The following is a 20,731-nucleotide window of genomic DNA, read 5'->3' as shown; positions in this document are numbered from 1 at the left end:
CAAAAGATGTTCAATAGGATATTCTATGTATGTTGTATACATTCAGAATGGATGTTCTATAGAGATTCCTCTAACATTCGGGAAGTTTACTAGCGTCCATACCAGAGCTGGGCAGTATTCGATTTTGTAAATACTTTTTAGTATTCAAATCCTTTAAAGTATTCAAATACTTTGTAATTCACAAATATTTAGTCAATTTCGAAAGAAAATTCAAAGGGCTGTAACTTTTGAACTAGTAGCCCAATCTTGGAACTGTTTGAAATTAGTGATACAGGCCAGATTCTATAAGAAAATTTTTTTTCCGAGTCGTTCTGAGACAATTTTTTTTTTCGGGCCTCAAAAAAGGCAGTGTACAACCTTCCTTTTTTACCAAAAATCGACTACACCAAAATTTCTCGGGAAAACACTTTTTCTTATTAATTTTGGTGCGTAGAATCCAAATCATTTCGTACTTTTTCGATCAGACTTCTCAATCAAAAGTTATAGACTAGAAACCAATTTCGAAAGAAAATTCAAAGGGCTGTAACTTTTGAACTAGTAGCCCAATCTTGGAAGTGTTTGAAATTATTACTTTTACTCCCCTTAAATTTGTATATAACAATAGAAATATAAAAAAAGCTAACCCCATACAAAGTATAACTTGATTTTACTTTTTAAAGTAATTACTTTTCAAAGTATTCGAATACTTTTGAAAGTATTCGAATACATTCTAAAGTATTTGAATACTTTTCAATGTATCTGTATCTAGTATTTGCTTGTGCTGGACGTAAAAGTATTTAGTATTCAAATACTTTTGATTTGTGTAAAGTATTTACTATTTAGTATTCAAATACTTTTTGAAAATATTCTGCCCAGCTCTGGTCTATACCTTCATAAATAAATTCTTTTCACGGAGTGGAGCTTTTTGTTTATTAAGTCTCTTAGTGTACAATGGAAAATGTGCTTAAGGAATTATTATTGTTTTATTTAACACTGTAGTCTTGAGTCATTTTGATCATGTTCTTGTTCAACACTATAACAGCGCGAGTTCATAACAAATAAGTTGCTAACATACCTGCCATTCTTGTCCTTATATTAATTCCCATCCAGTCTTTACATCTCACTAGAACATATTTGCAACTTTAGATCATGCACACACGAAATAAAAATCATTACTTTCACTGTCAAAATTAGACAAACAAACTCATTAATAACTCGCAGAATAACACTCCTGATTTTAGAAAAATGAGCTGTATTTGCAATAGCACCTTACTATCTTCATCGCCGTAATTCACAGAAAATGAGACGCTAACGTTTGTAACGTCGGTAATACAGAACACGCATGTATCAAATCCAAAACGCATATACATAACATATAATCCCATGTATATACATAGCACATCCAAATTGTATATTTATAGAATATCCATACTGAACATAACATACATATGCCTATCCTATAATGAATATACATAGTATATACATAAGATGGACAGGATATTCCCTGTACATTATGGATTTATGTATATACATAAGATATCGAATGCTATGTGGGATACATAGGATATCGAATGGTATATGAGAGGTGTTTCCAGATTATCTTGGGCGTGCTTCATGACCTTATTAAAGAGACACAAATTCCTTCTTTTTTGTCGCGATCTCGATCTCTGCATTGAAAAATTGGGTTTCAATAAACAAATGACTGAACAAGGAATTCAGCAAACGGCGAGGGCAAAACATCAAATCCCCCCCATAAAGCCATCATGAATTAAGGCTAGACCCATTGCTGATGGTGCATCCAATAAAGGCTACATTATTGATCCAACAGTACGGATGGAAACATTTATTTTCCAAATCGTGCGTCGCGATGTTATATTACAATACGATAAGTAGAACAAAATCATAAAAAAGAAACCGTGTAAATTTAACAAATTGTATTTGCGGCGGGGGGAGGGAGATTAATAATAAAGCTCGTCAAGCCCTTCAAAGGATAACGATTATGTAATGTAATTCAGGTAACTATTACATTAATGAAGGCACTTTCGTTAACCATAAACGCACCAAATCGTGATTTCCTATTTAATACACCCAATCAACACATAAAATCTAAGTACTAGTTGGTTATATAATACCTTTTGAAAATGAGAAATAGCACGTTGATTGGTTCATTTGGGAATTACCATCGATCCATCTTTTACATTGAAAGTGTGGGTAGATAGGCAATCTGATTTACCTCCCGTTCTATTTTGAATTATTATGGTTTTCGATAGAATAAAATGCCTTTATTTATGCTAAAATGCATTGTTCAAGTGAACCGTGTTTTCCAAAAACAATACAAAGGTTAAAATATTCAACTCGCTGCAGGTCGAGGAGAAAATACTATAATATGCAAAATATTACTTGTATAGGTAACCTTCAGTTTGGTTCTCATATGGCTTTCATCCAGAATTATTTTTATGTACACATTTGTACTTAGCGTGCCATTTGATTCGTGTACATAATTAATTTAATAAAAAAGAGTGCCAAATAGACTAGACTGCAGTGTTACAGTACAATGAATTTTTTTGAATTTACCTAATATGTCCCACATACCTACATTCATATTCCACTTAACTAACGCAAAATTAGAAAGTAAAAGCCGGATGGTGGGTACCTACTATATTCATTAAACACGTTTTACTTAAGAGCTATAAATATAATGATAAGGAACGCAATTTTCATACTTGCTCAGTATTTTTGTCTGGTTATCTGGAGTGTTGTAACCTTCAATTAAAATTACTTCCAGTAGAAAAAAACAAAAACAAAATGCATATCCCAGGTTTTGAATTGGACTATTCCCGAAAATGGAAATCTACCAAGTCCTTGGGTCAAGAGAAAAAAGAATCTCGACTCTTGGACCATCACGCAAACATCTAATGTTACAAGCGAAGTGTGTAGAGTAGGTACACGTGCCAAAAAAGTAATTAATCACACATAAATCCACTTTATAAGCAATTTCATGGAACTTAAACCTAGTTAAAAATGTTGCGAAAGCCCTCGTAGGTACCTTTGTAAAGATAGTTGTGCAATAAAGTTATCGTTTACTGCGACATTGCACGGGCTGTAATTTGAAATAGATTAATCGCAAAAATGTGAAAATGTCGACATAAAATCGCTACCATTATTACATTGACATTGTAGGGTTAAATTGCTCAATTTACCTAGATTTTCCTATGCAAAAAGTGGGACAACGCAAATCAGTCTGTATAGTGTACAATTATTACAATCGCTATAAAACACGTGCAATTCACGCCTTCGTTTAAAAAAAAAACGAGTTAATTGCGGTAATACGAAACAAACCTTGAATACTTTCATTTACTGAACGGATGAAAGTATAAAGCTACTTTCTCGGTGAACATTTCACGCCGATGGTTCCCCTTCTCGAAGACAAAGTGTACAAATTGAAAATACAGGGTGATGTAACAAAACAATTGGGCCACTTATAAATTGTTGGCGTACTAGAAGTTCGCTGTTTCTACAAACCAAAACATTCCAAGTTGTTTTTTGAAACACCCTGTATAATGTGAGCAGAAGAACACTTTGCTGTATTTAAATATTACATTTAAAGAACAACTTTCTACTTGCCCCAGTGCTGAAATTTCAAACCTTCAGACGGACGAATGCAATTCATTGAGGTACAAGCTGCTGTTACATGCGGAATATGTCTGTTTGGCCGTTAGAAGTCTATGTGTACCTCAGTTTTATGCTATTTTTACTATACAAATTTTTCCTTTTATGGTTTTGTTTTGAGGCGTTCGACTCGGAAGAATATACAGGGTGTTTTTTTGGGAGCTTTAGTTGTTTCTGGGAAGGTAAAATAGGTAAGTTTTTGAAAATTTGTACTTAGGAGTTACGCTGAAGGCCGAATCGATGTAAAATATTTTCAAAACGGCCGCACTTCCGGAAACACCGGAAGTAGATAGTAACTTCGTTATTTTAAATAGCAACCCCAATTTTTTATTGGGTTTTTGGATTCTACGTGAAATTTCAGTTCTTTGGATACCCATATGTCGATATCTGTCATTTATGGTTTTTAAGTTATTTGGACTTTAAGAAAAAAAATGGCGGATGCAGATGGTACCTTGATAATTGATTACTTGAAAACGGTTGTAGTCATGGCATCCTATTTTTATCAGTGCATATAGAATGAATACAGCTTTCTTTTAGTGTACTTAAAAAAAGTTAAGTTGCGTAAGACCGCCCCTATGGAGATCCAAATTTATGAAACTTCAAAGACTAAAAACTCAGTTTTTTTAAATGGAATCACCATTTTCTTAATATTGCGTTAGATAAAGGATCGAAATGGGCATATTTCGACAATACATGTTCCTATAGCTATCTTTAACAGTTTCTGACTTATTCCCATTTTATTGAATTGACACTATTTTTTTCGAATTTTCTTTTTAGTATAGTATATATAACTTCATTGAGAAGTCTGATCGAAAAAGTACGAATTGATTTGGATTCTACGCACTCAAATTGATAAGAAAAAGTGTTTTCCCGAGAAATTTTGGTGTAGTCGATTTTTGGTAAAAAAGGAAGGTTATACACTGCCTTTTTTTGAGCCCCGAAAAAAAAATTGTCTCAGATCGACCCGGAAAAAAATTTTCTTATAGAATGTGGCCTGTAGAATCCATAATTTCAAACAGTTCCAAGATTGGGCTACTAGTTCAAAAGTTACAGCCCTTTGAATTTTCTTTCGAAATTGGTTTCTAGTCTATAACTTTTGATTGAGAAGTCTGATCGAAAAAGTACGAATTGTTTTGGATTCTACGCACCAAAATTAATAAGAAAAAGTGTTTTCCCGAGAAATTTTGGTGTAGTCGATTTTTGGTAAAAAAGGAAGGTTATACACTGCCTTTTTTTGAGCCCCGAAAAAAAAATTGTCTCAGATCGACCCGGAAAAAAAATTTTCTTATAGAATGTGGCCTGTAGAATCCATAATTTCAAACAGTTCCAAGATTGGGCTACTAGTTCAAAAGTTACAGCCCTTTGAATTTTTTTTCGAAATTGGTTTCTAGTCTATAACTTTTGATTGAGAAGTCTGATCGAAAAAGTACGAATTGTTTTGGATTCTACGCACCAAAATTAATAAGAAAAAGTGTTTTCCCGAGAAATTTTGGTGCAGTCGATTTTTGGTAAAAAAGGAAGGTTATACACTGCCTTTTTTTGAGCCCCGAAAAAAAAATTGTCTCAGATCGACCCGGAAAAAAAAATTTTCTTATAGAATGTGGCCTGTAGAATCCATAATTTCAAACAGTTCCAAGATTGGGCTACTAGTTCAAAAGTTACAGTCCTTTGAAATTTTTTCGAAATTGGTTTCTAGTCTATAACTTTTGATTGAGAAGTCTGATCGAAAAAGTACGAATTGATTTGGATTCTACGCACTCAAATTAATAAGAAAAAGTGTTTTCTCGAGAAATTTTGGTGTAGTCGATTTTTGGTAAAAAAGGAAGGTAATAACTGCCTTTTTTTGAGTCCCGAAAAAAAAATTGTCTCAGATCGACCCGGAAAAAATCGCCACCCGCCCCACCGTGCCAGTCCGGCCCTGTACCTTGCTTCTGATACTCTGAATATTGGTGTGAAAAACATTAAATTTTATTAAGTTTTTACTGTTTAAATCTCGAAAATTTGACCGTCTGCGTAACTGCTGCACATAGTCTTTTTGAAATTTAGCCCGTTATTTCGGTTGTCGTTCGCGGAAGAAAAAACCGAGTTATACTAACACCTTCCGGCCATATATCCGCGCACATTGCCTTTTCTAGATTCGAAAAGTTTATTACGATTTTAAAGGAGGCATATAGTTTTGGATGTTTTGATTTAAGTGCTTCGCATTGTATTTAGGGGGAAAAGTGCATATAAAAATTCAATTAGATCACTACACTTCGTATTCAGATGATATAAAGTACATACAACTAAATTTATATTCAATAGCAATGTACACAAACTCGTATGAGTAAATTCTTCAAAGCAAAACAAACTGGAACTGAAAAACAGCTACACATCTTGATATATCAAGTAGAGAACTGCCCCTTAATAACTAAAATTAAAGTGGTCCAAGACTCTCATCTTGTGGTGCCCCCAAAGATATGTTATTGTAATGTTGGGATTTAATTTTCAGTGTGTCAAGTACGAAAAAGTTCGAGAAGAGGTCTTAGATCTGTGGCAGAAGGGTATTCCATTATGTGTCGAGGTGCTACTGACCGCAAATTGCGCCTGCAAACCAAACGAAGATGAGGGATGCTGCTCCAACAATGTATTCGAACAAGCTGACTCTTCGAATTCTGGCCTTCTTTTAGAGCAATGGTTTTTCACTGTCAGTCACCGCAGGTACGAGTCTATTATTCGCACTAACCACTTTGAGTACTTACACTGTTTACTTTCAGGATTCACGATAAAACTCACGTTAACTTACAACAACTGATGAACGCCGTTCGTTCTCAGTTACATTTTTCACAAATATCGGCATGGTTATCTTCGAGTGACATCGATTTAAAGAATAACATTACATATCGTCTGAGCGTACCCGGTGAAACGTTCGAGGTTTCGCAGTTTACCTCCTCGGCCACGAAACACGATTTTCCGGTCACAGATATCGGCGGCGGCCTATTCGTACAAGTGTCTCTGTTAAGCTTGCCGAGGCTACCGAAGGTGCCAACTGCAAAATGCAATAAATGTGAACCTGTCCTAAGCATATCGTTCGACAAGATTCAAATTAGTAAAAATAAGCCGCAGAAGGACTTGGTCGACGATCGGATGTATACCTCTTGCACTTTGAAAGGGAAGCATCGCTGCGAGGACTTCGACGATATCGATTGTAGCTCAAAAAAAGAATCAAAATTGGGAAAGTTTAAGCGCATGTGCAATTATGCCAGTTGTCAGCCTTCCACTTCGAAATTTGCCGATTCGCCATCGGACCTTAGCTATACAAAGAGTAAATTTCATAACAGTATTGACTCGGAATTAAACGCGAACGATAAACGGTATTTGAACTCGAATGTAAAGCAAAAACTGAAGAATCCTAAGTTAGATTTGGAAGAGTCGGATGAGAAGCCGAGAGTAGAACAAAAAGACAAGGAACGTGATCTCAGTACGCAGAGTAAGGGGGATATTTTATTAAATGCCATTTTACGTAGCTGTCATTTACAAGGCGCTAGCGGTGCACATAACAGCGACAAAGTTGCGGAGAAATGTGATTATTCATGTGTTCAACAGTGTGGACGGGATGGTCCGCATTCATGTGCAAGTGTGAAGAAGTGTGAAAGTGATAAAATTAATAAATGTGATAATTCGAGCGCAAGTGGTGATATTTTTAGTACTAAGGACAAAGTCAAGTATAGTATATATGTTGATAAACATTGTGATAGCCCTATTCCAAAAATCAGATATAAAAAAATTAGAGATATTTCTAATCACTTAAATTCGGTTAAATTCAAAGCCAGACAGAGAATTATATTTTCCGACGATAACGACAGCAATAGCAGATCTCTTTCGCTCAGAGAGGACGAATCTTTATTAGACGACACAATTTGTACTTCCAGTGTCGTCGAAGAACCGCATAACGAAACAATAAAAAACCATAGTTTAAGCATCGACGTTCCATCCGCTTTCGAGCAGGCAAGGTTCAAGAAATCCTTGGACAATGCGACTTCAATGGTATTTCATTCTCGGACGGGATTACCGTTGACGAGTAGCCCGGCACCCGTACGAAGGGGGAAGTCCTGCTTCGATTTCGATTCCAGTATTAATTCCGTGTCTGCAATCGGAAAGTAAGTACCTATTAAATACGTTCTTGTATCTCAGAAATTAGTGCTAATAATTTGTTTATATATTCAAAATCAGTAAGTTGTTAAATAATTGTGAAACTGTCGTTTGGGTTGTGTTCAGTTTTGTTTACAATATTCTAAATGGCGAAAAAGAAATTTGATTCGGCTCCAAGAACCAATATCTTGAAGTGCTCCCCCTGAAATTCCCATAATCAGGCCCAACTGTGAATCTAAAGTCTAAACCATCTGGAGGTTGACAGGGACACAAAAAAGTTTCATCAAAATCCGTCCAGCCGTTCAGGAGGAGTTCTGTCACAAACACACATAGAGAAGAATTTTATATACAGGGTGCTCATTATGTATGGCTATGGAATATAGTATACAGTGTGTCCCAGATCGGGTGGGATTGCATGGGTAACTTTCTTAAAGATAGAGAATTGGTTAAATGGACAATGTTTTGCAGTTTTAGATGCTTATTTAAAATTTCCTTGTGGAAATTCAAAATGTCGAATAGGTTCGACTTAAATTCAAAAAAACTAAAATTGGTCATTTCCTTTAATGATTTATATCATCGAAAGTATAAGAGATATAAAAAAAAGTTTTATATACAAGTTACTGTGTTTAATACGCCTAATTTAGAATTGATGTCAAAAAAATTCAAGATGGCTACCTTCGAGGAACTTCTAAAAAAAACTTCCTAAAGTTAAATAGGCACCATATAGATTATTTGATAGATTTTTTAATTCTCTTTTCAACAAGTTATCATAACATAAGATTGAAAATAAGATACCAGTTATATCAACGGTTTTTATATTTTAATCAAGTAGGCTATGATGAATTAAAAAAAAACAAAACATAATCTATTCGAGGCAACACAACAATGAAAATAATTACATCAGATGTGTAAAATACTGGCCATTATTAGTGGAAGTGTCTTTAAATGTGTTTAACTGGATAATGGCATGGCATTTTTTTCGAGGGGATAGTTTGTAGTTATTCCGGTAGTCCGGGTTTTAGACTACTGAGATATCTATGAGTTTCTGTCAAAACAAGATAAACTTTTAAGGCGCCAATCAGCTTTGGTTACAATTTTTTAAAACACCGAATCCTCATTAAACTTGGAGTTATTGAAAATTGTCTGGTGCTTTTTTTGCATTCCTGCTCATAATACCAACATTGAAAGAATATTTTCACTAGTGGCATAACAGTGGACCAAAGAAAGGAATTTTTCCAATACCTACATTGTTTTCTTGAATTTAATTCCTAATTTTTGTACATTAACAGGTAATTTTAATCCCTAGAGATTAATAAAGTTTTAATCCCTCATTTTTGTTTTCCTGTAAACAATTCATGGAAAAATGGATTTAAATCGATCGGTATTGGAAAAAAATAGTATAAGCCACACTGGATTAAACTAGTTTTTGTTCCCTTAAAAATATTACAAAAATATTAAACCATTCTCTCAGGAACAAAAACTCTTTTTAATCCCTTGTTCCTTTTTACTATTATTGAAATTGAAACAGTCTAGTCAGTGATAAAAATAAAGTAGAATTTCAAAGACTATTTTTTTAGACAATATTTTTTCTAAAATTCAGTTGATATGTCCGGGTTTATAATCCCTAAATCCGAGGTTTTCACGCTTCCTGTCCTAGTTGGCAGAGTTTTGAGATGGCAACCCTAGATACAATGGTCAATAAGTGACGTCATAAAAGTCAACATTTTTCTACGCCTACTTATATAAATTTTGGAGGGAGTTGTAACTCCCAAACCCCCCTCCCATGAGTGCGCCCCTGATATTTTAAACATCTGATGTAATTACTTTCATCGTTTTGTTACCTAGAATAGATTTTGTTTTGTTTTTTTTTAAATTCACCATAGCCTACTTGATTAAGATATAAAAACCGTTGATATAGCTGGTATCTTATTTTCAATCTTATGCTATGATAGCCCGTTGAAAAGAGAATTAAAAAATCTATCAAATAATCTAAAAATCCAATATGGCGCCTATTTAACTTTAAGAAGTTGGTAAATGTTCTTCGAAGGTAGTCATCTTGAATTTTTTTTGACATCAATTCTAAATTAAGCGTATTAAAGATAATAACTTTTATATAAAACTGTTTTTTATATCTCTTATACTTTCGATGATATAAGACATTAAAGGAAATGACCAATTTTAGTTTTTTTGAATTTACGTCGAACCTATTCGACATTTTCAATTTCCACAAGGAAATTTTAAATAAGCATCTAAAACTGCAAAACATTGTCCATTTAACCAATTCTATATCTTTAATAATAAGAAAGTTACCTGTGAAATCCCACCCGATCTGGGACACATTGTATATCGGTAAATATTAAATGTATACAAAATTTTTCTATATGAAAGTTGTTTAACTTTTATTTTCCATAATTAAGGCAGCATTCAGTTGTTTTTATTTCAGAAAACAAATGAGTAACGAAAAAAAAATTGAATTTTTTTTAATGGCAGTGCACATTTTCATTAGGCTCATTTCATATTTTTTTTCTCTTTTCAATGATATAGCACGTTAGCACCCGTGTAGAAGAAATAAATATAAGTTTGCCCGAGGTGTGGCGTATGTCGGTTCACATTGTCGTGCAGTCCGACTGTCGCTTTTTTAACAGGGCGTAGATTAAGGGTCGGCGATTAGTGAGAATTATGAAATTTCGGCCAAAAGCTCTCGATCAAAAGCACTGTGGAGTCCCTCTGTGTGAGTTTTCTTCAGAAGAAATCAAGTAGGCGGAAAATTGAAACGACGACGGTGCAGTATTGGAGTCACGAACTTATAAATTAAGATGGACTGCTAATGCTGAATTGACAAATGACACCTACATGGGGGCAGCCATGATGTGCACTCACTTGGCGCGAAATTCAAATCAGCTAATAAACAAGCATTAATCTCACGTTTTCTAAATAAATTACTATGGCACATGTCATTTTCCAAGGCTGCAATAGTCTCAAAAGTTGAGCACTAGGAAAATTCCCCTAGAAAATAACTAAAACGTGCACATCATGGCCGCGCCCATGCTAGGGACATTTCTACCTCTATGCAACTGTTTGATCAGCAGTCCATTAAATTTATAAGTTCGTGATTGGAGTGCTCGTCTGGGCTGGTAACATGTCGGCACGTTCTGAAGATCAAAGTTGAATTGTGGCAACCCTGTGGGCGATATTTAAACGTTTGGACTCGCAGGATAGTGACCAAACCGCGTGGACCAATCAGGATACGTTATTATGGAGTCTATCGTGCGGTAGCCACGTGCGCGACAGTTCAAATTTAAAGGGGGGGCGACGACGATCTCGACATTTCACTCCGCTCCCCCTTTTTCACCCCCAAAAGCAATTTTATTAGTTCGAAGATATCTAGATATCTGGGACCTAGAACTATTTTTGTCTTTTTTTTGGAAATGTTAACTTCTAGTAAAAGCGACCATATCGCATATTTTAAACATTATGTATGAGCATGCGCACATTAAGTTTATTATTTACAAGAATATTTATACCATGACTTATTTTCCTTTGTACAGGGTGGCCAAATAAGAATGCGAGGTACTGTATCTGGGAACCTATCCATTGTAGAGGCTTGCGGTAAAAAAATTTATTACTAAAACGGCCACGAGAAAAACCTGGAAAATATTTTGAAGTTTCTGCAATGGCCGCTAGGTTGCGTAACTGCAATCTGGAATAAAAAAAAAATGATTTTTCTGTGAATTCTGCTATATTAACCTAACAAAAAAATGTCCTGTCTTTGAAGTTGACGATAATCTGAATCTTTTTTGTTTGACAATTTTTCCTGTATCTCTAAAAATGAAGTCGTGGGGGGGTATTCAAAGGTTCCCGTAAAGAACACCCTGTATCTTCGAAACGACTGAGCCGATTTCAACAAACTCGGGTTAATTGAAAAGAGTTATTCTTCGGCTATAAATATTATAATATTTGAAGTTTTGTTAGTTTCACATATCGCCGCTTGAGGGCTTTTTTCGACATTCCGACCGAAATGGTTAATTTTCTCAAAAAAATTAAATGCGTTGGTTTGATTTTTTTTTCATGAAAAAGTAGCTAAATGATGCCTAAACAAGCTTGCGAAAACCCCATCTGATATCTTGCTCCGAACCTAAAATTTAGGCCAAAGAAAGTTTGATACCCTCAAAATTTTATTTTTATTATATAATTTGTGGCCCTATGGTGGATCGATTTAAAAAAGGAAGCTTTTAATGCCGCCGTAAATGCCCGAAATGCTGGCCACCACGATATAAATATATATATATATATATATCTCAAGATTTCGAGATGCTGTTTTCGCGAGTTTGTTTAGGCATCATTTAGATACTTTTTCATGAATAAAAATCGAACCAATGCATTTAATTTTTTTGAGAAAATTAACCATTTTTGTCGGAATGTTGAAAAAAGCCCTCAAGCGGTGATATGTGAAACTAACAAAACTTCAAATAGTATAATATTTGTAGCTGAAGAATAGCTCTTTTGAACTAACTCGAGTTTGTTTAAATCGGCTCAGCCATTTCGAATATACAGAGTGTTCTTTACGGAAACCTTTGAATACCCCCCACCACTTCATTTTTAGAGATACAGGAAAAATTGTCAAACAAAAATTATTCAGATTATCGTCAACTTCAAAGACCGGACATTTTTTTGTTATGATAGCGGAATTCACAGAAACATCAGTTTTTTTAATTCCAGATTGCAGTTACGCCTCCTAGCGGTCATTGCAGAAACTTAAAAATTTTTTTTTCAGGTTTTTCTCTTGGCCATTTTAGTAATAAATTTTTTTACCGCAAGCCTCTGCGATGGATAGATTCTCGGATACAGTACCTCGCATTCTTAGTTGGCCACCCTGTACACATAAATAGTCTGTTACTTGGCATAGTTATAAAACCCTCTTTTCATTTTTTTAATCAACTGCCGTTCTTTCATGAGCAAAAAAATTTTTTGAATACATAAACAAATGAGCACTAATTTTTTCTGTAATTGAGTGGATGTGTACGAGTATCACATGTCCATTTAATTTTCAGCGCCCTATTCTCATCGGCGAGCGACGAGGATAGTGAGAGTGACGGTAGCATTGTTTCGCCATGCAGCCCTGATTTCTATTTGCTTCCTAAGAGGGAGCCACTGACACCCAAGTGCTACAGAAGACGACATCCTCACAACTTGTTAGGTTGGTAATAGATTCAGGGCTTATCGGTCGCCGATCAACAGCGATTTATTATCAGTGTACACATTGGCAGGACTTGCCGTAAATGTACGTACTTTCCGTAGTTTCAAATAAATATGACGAAAGTGTTTTGGACAGTGGGTACGTAAATGAGATTCGCCACTTTTTTTCCATAAAAAATTCCGAATACAAGGTCACACTTTCAGATTCAATTCCAATGTGACTTTTTATTCGAAACGTTCTTCTAATGGAAGGCTTAAAAATTTACAATTATACCAAGCACTTTCCTCACAAACACATTACTTTATTTTACAAATTTATTTCACTTTCGAATATTTGTTTATTGTAGACTATGTAATAGATAATTATAATAGGATACATGGAAGGCCTTGGAAGTACTTATACAAATAATTCTTTCTTATTGGTAACATTAACGGGAAAGTAAAACAAGCTGGCAAAGGATTGTGAGAGAGCACATTTTGAATTGTGTGTTCAAGATGACCAAATTAGTGATTATTTTACTAACATGAAGACGATTACGTTTCTTTTTTTAAAATTGTCTAGTCCGCTCGACTTCCGGTACTAAAATTAACGGTGCAGACATTTACGCCCTCTTTTAAAATAACCCGAGATAGTCCCGTTTATTCTTCATTCTTCTCGGCAAAAACCACTTGAAATTCAACATCGTTATTAACCCGCCGACACTCGAAATTCCTCTACGACGCCAGAGTTGATGAAACACTTGCATCGCTTATCTCGCACGCGGCGTTGTTTGTCGAAAAACCAATTAATCTTGTCCGATAACAACTTGCGAAAAATTTCGAATGGATGTTCCCTAAGTTACCCGCTTTAAATTTATGATACAAACTAAATTTAATTAACAGAATTTAAACACTTATTAAAGGAAGAGCCATAGGTTAATTTTTATCTAGAAGTTTGTCCTAATTGCTATTTTTAAGTAGTAATTATACCTATTGGATAAATTTAGGGTTGATTTTTCATGGTTCAGTTAAACTTATTAGACAGTTAATTTCCAGGGAAACAAATGCATTGTTAGAGAAGGTTCAACTGAACCATTCAATTTAATTAGAGTATATTTAACTGTGAGGCGGTCCTAATTAGGAACGACTTGCTATTAAATGTTACCCCATCAGGTACATAATTAATAAAAACGGGAAAATGTATGCATTTTTATCTTCTTTTACTATGTTTAACTCCTTCTTTGTTCTATTTCATGTTATATTAAGTGTTGTAAATGTTCAAATTTAAGATAATTAACTTTAGTAAGTACAAAACCGCGCAAAGAGGCTCTCGGTCTAATTTTACACTTTGAATTGTTTAGGAACTTTTGAGGAATCGGTTTTAAATGGACGCCTCGAGCCCGTTTCCACCGTTCACGGATTTACCGCCGAATTGGGTGCGAGCGGCGCATTCGTTCCCGAGCATTTGGTACTTCCAGTTACTGTGTTCTTTTACAATTTGGGAGATAACGAGAAAGTGTCCTCGCCATATTTGGTAAGATTCTCTAAGTACTTTTGACCCCGTTATTTAACCGTGATGCTTTTTCAGGGACACATAAATTTGGGACGAAAGGGATATCAGGTTCCCAAATCCGGCACGTTGCAAGTGACACTGTTTAATCCCTTGGGAACTGTCGTGAAAATGTTTGTTATAATGTACGATTTGAACGAAATGCCTCCGAACTCGCAGACATTCATTCGACAGCGTACTTTATACATGCCGACTGGCTGTACGGATAAGAATTCGGAATGGGGACCTAAGTGGTTACGCTACCTTATTCACTTAAGGTTTATTTTTTAAAAACGTTCAACTGGGATTCTAATATTTACTTTTCAGATTTATGAGCTCCAAATCGGGTCGAATTTATCTACATACGGATATACGGATGATAATTTTTCGAAAGTCGGATCTCGATACAGCAACTGCACATGGTATTGATATGTCCTACGAATTACGCAGCTTCACCCACTTACCTTCGAACCCTCGATTCTCTTCAAGAAAGTAGAAACACGAATAAAATGTACGCATATTATTTGCACTTGCACTTATATTTTCATAAAAATTGTTACTTTGTACAGAAAGAAATTATTTTTCAAGGCATTCGTTGGAACGTAACGTATTGGAGTGAGGGCATTAATATGCGACATTTTATTTAGTTGCACAATTTGGCTCCTTCACCTATTACAAAATTAGTTTTTTAATCTCGCTGTATCACAAATTTATTTTATGGAAAACGAGTATATTTTTAGTTTAGTGCGGTGAACGAATTGCAGCCGTATTTATCCTTAGTTTTTGAGTATTTTTTGCGTCATTAGAACTACCTAATTACTGGCAGAGTTGTAGAAGTGACCGGAATTTGGCTTATAATGTCGATTGAGTTTTTGGTTCGAGAAAATTTTCTGTTTTGTCAGTTACAAGGTAAACATTCTTCTTTGTTTAACTGTTGATGTTTATATTTTGAAATAGCGTTAGCTGGAATATTATGCCTTAGTTTGTAAGATGTGCTAACCTTATGTTGTTGTTTAATTGAATGGAGTATATTTTATTGATATAGGATTAGAAAACTTCAAACAAATTACAGTAAAAACTATTTATTATATACACTATAAAAATGTAATTTTTGTATTAGCATATTCAGTAAAGGTGTGCAAAAATTAAAATTGCGTATTGGTTTACGGCCTGGTTGGCAAATTTCAAATTTGTATAACGGGATCGCATATTATCTTCCGTTGGAAAAGTTCAACTCTTATGAAGATCCTAATTTTACTTATTTTTGTTTATAAGTTTTTTATTCAGATGTATTATTTATTAATAATGAATTAGTGTGTGGAAAAATCGATCAAGTGGCACGAGCAGGCAGACAGAAACTTGGACAGGACGACAGTAGATCTCGACATTCCAAGGATTCCCAAATAAAACTATTTCATTTATTTATTCTTAGGTATTCTCCTAATTTTAGGTACTGTGAAACAATTTAAATTTCAACAAAATACGTGTTGCATGTGCCTTTTTTTTTGGCCGGAAATAAAAATTGTCTCAGATCGGCAGGAAAAAAAATTTCCTTATAGAATGTGGCCTGTAGAATCCATAATTTCAAACAGTTCCAAGATTGGGCTACTAGATCAAAAGTTACAGCCCTTTTAAATTTTCTTTCGAAATTGGTTTCTAGTCCATAACTTTTGATTGAGAAGTCTAATCGAAAAAGTACGAATTGTTTTGGATTCTACGCACCAAAATTAATACGAAAAAGTGTTTTCCCGAGAAATTTTGGTGTAGTCGATTTTTGGTAAAAAAGGAAGGTTATACACTGCCTTTTTTTGAGCCCCGAAATAAAAATTGTCTCAGATCGGCCCGGAAAAAAATTTTCTTATAGAATGTGGCCTGTAGAATCCATAATTTCAAACAGTTCCAAGATTGGGCTACTAGTTCAAAAGTTACAGCCCTTTGAATTTTTTTTCTAAATTGGTTTCTAGTCTATAACTTTTGATTGAGAAGTCTGATCGAAAAAGTACGAATTGATTTGGATTCTACGCACCCAAATTAATAAGAAAAAGTGTTTTCCAGAGAAATTTTGGTGTAGTCGATTTTTGGTAAAAAAGGAAGGTTATAATACTGCCTTTTTTTTTGGCCGGAAATAAAAATTGTCTCAGATCGGCCGGAAAAAAAATTTCCTTATAGAATGTGGCCTGTAGAATCCATAATTTCAAACAGTTCCAAGATTGGGCTACTAGTTCAAAAGTTACAGCCCTTTGAATTTTACGTTTTCGAAATTGGTTTCTAGTCGGAAATATAACATGAAAAAAAATTTCCTTATGGAATGTGGCCTGTAGAATCCATAATTTCAAACAGTTCCAAGATTGGGCTACTAGTTCAAAAGTTACAGCCCTTTGAATTTTTTTCAAATTGGTTTCTAGTCTATAACTTTTGATTGAGAAGTCTGCTCGAAAAAGTACGAATTGATTTGGATTCTACGCACCCAAATTAAAAAGAAAAAGTGTTTTCCCGAGAAATTTTGGTGTAGTCGATTTTTGGTAAAAAAGGAAGGTTATACACTGCCTTTTTTTGAACCCCGAAATAAAAATTGTCTCAGATCGACCCGGAAAAAAATTTTCTTATAGAATGTGGCCTGTAGAATCCATAATTTCAAACAGTTCCAAGTTTGGGCTACTAGTTCAAAAGTTACAGCCCTTTGAATTTTTTTTCGAAATTGGTTTCTAGTCTATAACTTTTGATTGAGAAGTCTGATCGAAAAAGTACGAAATGATTTAGATTCTACGCACCAAAATTAATATGCAAAAGTGTTTTCCCGAGAAATTTTGGTGTAGTCGATTTTTGGTAAAAAAGTAAGGTTGTACACTGCCTTTTTTTTACAACCCGCGGGCGGATCAATTGCAGCGTTAATTACGCTAGCGGCATTTGTGGCAATCGTTTAAGAAATATGCAACCCTTTTTGCGTTTTGTCCGTCTGTCCGGACTACTTTTAGGGGAATGGTCCTGCATCCTGTACGTGCATAACTTTTATCTAGGGGACAACCAATTTGTCTCAGATTTTGCATACGCATGCCTCAGTGCAAGTGCCATGTAAAGATTTTGAAATTGAGAGGGGGGCTTTCTACTCTTCATGGTATTCTAATGAAAGGTCTCCTCGAAATAAGGATTTGGTTTATACAAACTATAACTGTTTTTCGCGACTCCTTTTCAAGATCAGAGGGCGACAGGGGGAAGTCATAAATTGTTATCTTTTATTAGGGTAAGTAGGTACCTGCTTTATTTAAAGGTTTCAACTGTTTTCTACCTGCTACCGCCCTTCTCTCCTTCCCTTATTAAAATTGGGGGGCAAAGGGGGCAGTGACTTTATTCTCATGGTACTCTAATGAAAGGAATTAATTTCACGACCCATACTTTTCCTCCACCCTTTACCGTGAAGAGTGTTTCACAAAGGGCGATTGGTAATGTCGAATTTGTATCTTGAAAAAGGTTTATCGGCGAAAATGAGGTAAAATGAATTGGTCTCGAGTACTCAAAAAGGGCAAGTGGAAATTCTGGATGAGACACATCTATTCATGATGTTAAAACTACCTACACATGATGGAAACAGCAGATGGAAGCAGTTTTTTGAACATATAAACAAAATCGTAATGTGTGTATTTATATTTAATCAAAACATGAACATTTATGCGAGATACATTTAAAATTTCTCAGGAAAAGTATTAATTTCATTTATAAGTTGTTTTAATACTACAGGTAAAGTGAATCGGTCATTATCTAAATTACAACTTAAGTAAACATTTTTTTTTAATTTCTTACACAGGCCCATAGCCATAGTTTCGGTGTCATATTCTGATAGATTACCAACAAGTTGTGTGCCTATCGGTTTATTATTACTATTTAATACCAAAGATAAATTGCTGAAGTGAAATTCGTCTTCGTAATTAACGCAAACAAACGTCGAAGTTTTCATCTTAATAACTTGGAACACTATTCTTCGATTGTTTACTTGACCATGGAAAGTGTGCAGCGTGAATGTGGACGGTTTAAAAATTATAGCAGGTTTTTCGGAGTCTCTGGTTGGGGTGTCCATTTCTTCATTGTCTAGATTTTTAAAGAAGTTGTCTTAAGGTTTAACTATTTTCTTTTTTCACAGTAAAAGTAAAATTCTGTGTACTTTTTGAACTATCATCTATTATTTAAGGTTATAATAAGTGTCATAAAGAAAACAAGAAGTTAGAGGAATGCGGAGGGAAAGAGCGTATAAAATTTATGAATCCAGTGCCGTACATAGAGTTGATCCGTAGATGTATGAAATGGTCTATGCATTGATGCACAGTTTTGAATTTTGATACAAAAGTACTAACTAAGGGGCCTATTCTCTAACGCATAACGATGTTGCTACATAGCGAATATCGTTCGGCAACGACTTTCTCTATTCTGTATGACCATTGAATAATAAATCTGAATTATTATTCAATGGTATGACATATAACATATGACAGTGATACGGCATATATCTGTCCTTCAAGATCAAATCGTTACCATTACGATTACGATATCGTTTGTTAATGACAATATACAGAATAGACCCCTAAAGGTGTTCCAAAAGAATCTATCCTTGGATCTGTGATCGAAAGCTCTCACACTAACAAAAATAAAAAGCACGAATTAGGCCCCTTGAATTTTTTTTCGAAATTGGTTTCTAGTCTATAACTTTTGATCGAGAAGTCTAATCGAAAAAGTACGAATTGTTTTGAATTCTACGCACCAAAATTAATAAGAAAAAGTGTTTTCCCGAGAAATTTTGGTGTAGTCGATTTTTGGGCTTTTGTTTATGTAATTAGTACACGTGAGATGGCCTCACTGGTAATCGCTATACTTTTCGAAATTATTTTCTGGTAATGGTTGAACAAGTTCCAATGAGATGACGCCACGTGCGTAATTACCTTCTAAAGAACATTTCAATTTATTCACTTAATAGTCACGTCCCACTCAATTTTCCTTAAACGGCAGTTCAAAATTTGCAATTTCTGGTTAGATCTGTATCCCCAGGGTCTTAAAGGGCGCCACCGTCGCTTTTTAGTTTATCGAGATTTCCCCAGGGTATTAAATGGCGCCACCGTCGCTTTTTAGTTCACAGAGATTTCCTCAGGGTATTAAAGGGCACCACCGTAGCTTTTTAGTTCATCTAAATTTCCCCAGGGTCTTAAATGGCGCCAACGTCGCTTTTTAGTTTATCGAGATTTCCCCAGGGTATTAAAGGGCGCCACCGTAGCTTTTTAGTTCATCGAGATTTCTCCAGGGTATTAAATGGCGCCACCGTCGCTTTTTTGTTCAGCGAGATTTCCCCAGGGTCTTAAATGGCGCCACCGTCGCTTTTTAGTTTATCGAGATTTCCCCAGGGTATTAAAGGGCGCCACCGTAGCTTTTTAGTTCATCGAGATTTCTCCAGGGTATTAAATGGCGCCACCGTCGCTTTTTTGTTCAGCGAGATTTCCCCAGGGTCTTAAATGGCGCCACCGTCGCTTTTTAGTTTATCGAGATTTCCCCAGGGTATTAAAGGGCGCCACCGTAACTTTTTAATTCATCGAGATTTCCCCAGGGTATTAAATGGCGCCACCGTCGCTTTTTAGTTCACCGAGATTTCCCCAAGGTATTAAATGGCGCCACCGTCGCTTATTAGTTAATCGAGATTTTCCCAGGGTATTAAATGGCGCCACCGTCGCTTATTAGTTAATCGAGATTTCCCCAGGGTCTTATAGCGCGCCACCGTCGCTTTTTAGTTCATCGAGATTTCCCCAGGGTCTTATAGCGCGCCACCGTCGCTTTTTAGTTCATCGAGATTGCCCCAGGGTCTTACAGGGCGCCACCGTCGCTTTTTAGTTCACCGAGATTTCCCCAGGGTCTTAAATGTCGGAAGAGGGGTCATTCAAAGGAAAGGTGTGAGGCGGCGAGAAGGTCTATCAAAGGGAAGGGTCAAAACTTCAAAGAACATTTGCGGCTCGGCGGATGTGTCGGAAAGAGCGGAAGTCCATCAAAGGAAAAGGTGTGAGGCGGCGAGAAGGTCTATCAAAGGGAAGGGTCAAAACTTCAAAGAACATTTGCGGCTCGGCGGATTGTCGGAAGAGGGGTCCATCAAAGGAAAGGTGTGAGGCGGCGAGAAGGTCTATCAAAGGGAAGGGTCAAAACTTCAAAGAACATTTGCGGCTCGGCGGATTGTCGGAAGAGGGGTCCATCAAAGGAAAG

The 20,731-nt window shown here is 35.5% G+C and overlaps 1 protein-coding gene across 2 annotated transcripts in view; it reads left to right on the top strand.

Annotated features, from left to right (window-relative positions):
* The window catches only part of LOC116170554 (protein FAM214A-like), a 43,066-nt gene extending 28,038 nt beyond the window's left edge, over positions 1 to 15,028 (top strand). For both annotated transcript variants that reach the window (XM_031487039.1, XM_031487031.1), the window contains 6 exons: positions 6,140 to 6,348; positions 6,405 to 7,787; positions 12,831 to 12,976; positions 14,316 to 14,488; positions 14,543 to 14,781; positions 14,831 to 15,028. In XM_031487039.1, coding sequence (XP_031342899.1) covers positions 6,140 to 6,348; positions 6,405 to 7,787; positions 12,831 to 12,976; positions 14,316 to 14,488; positions 14,543 to 14,781; positions 14,831 to 14,999 — 2,319 coding nt within the window. In that variant the 3' untranslated portion in view covers positions 15,000 to 15,028. The remainder of the gene's footprint in view (positions 1 to 6,139; positions 6,349 to 6,404; positions 7,788 to 12,830; positions 12,977 to 14,315; positions 14,489 to 14,542; positions 14,782 to 14,830) is intronic.
* Positions 15,029 to 20,731: the final 5,703 nt, after the last annotated feature.

The sequence above is a fragment of the Photinus pyralis genome, unplaced genomic scaffold (assembly GCF_008802855.1).
Source record: "Photinus pyralis isolate 1611_PpyrPB1 unplaced genomic scaffold, Ppyr1.3 Ppyr1.4_LG1, whole genome shotgun sequence".
In the NCBI taxonomy this organism is placed as follows: Eukaryota; Metazoa; Arthropoda; class Insecta; order Coleoptera; family Lampyridae; genus Photinus; species Photinus pyralis.
The sequence above is the reverse complement of the archived record's forward strand: the minus strand, read 5'-3'. Positions and strand labels throughout refer to the sequence as shown.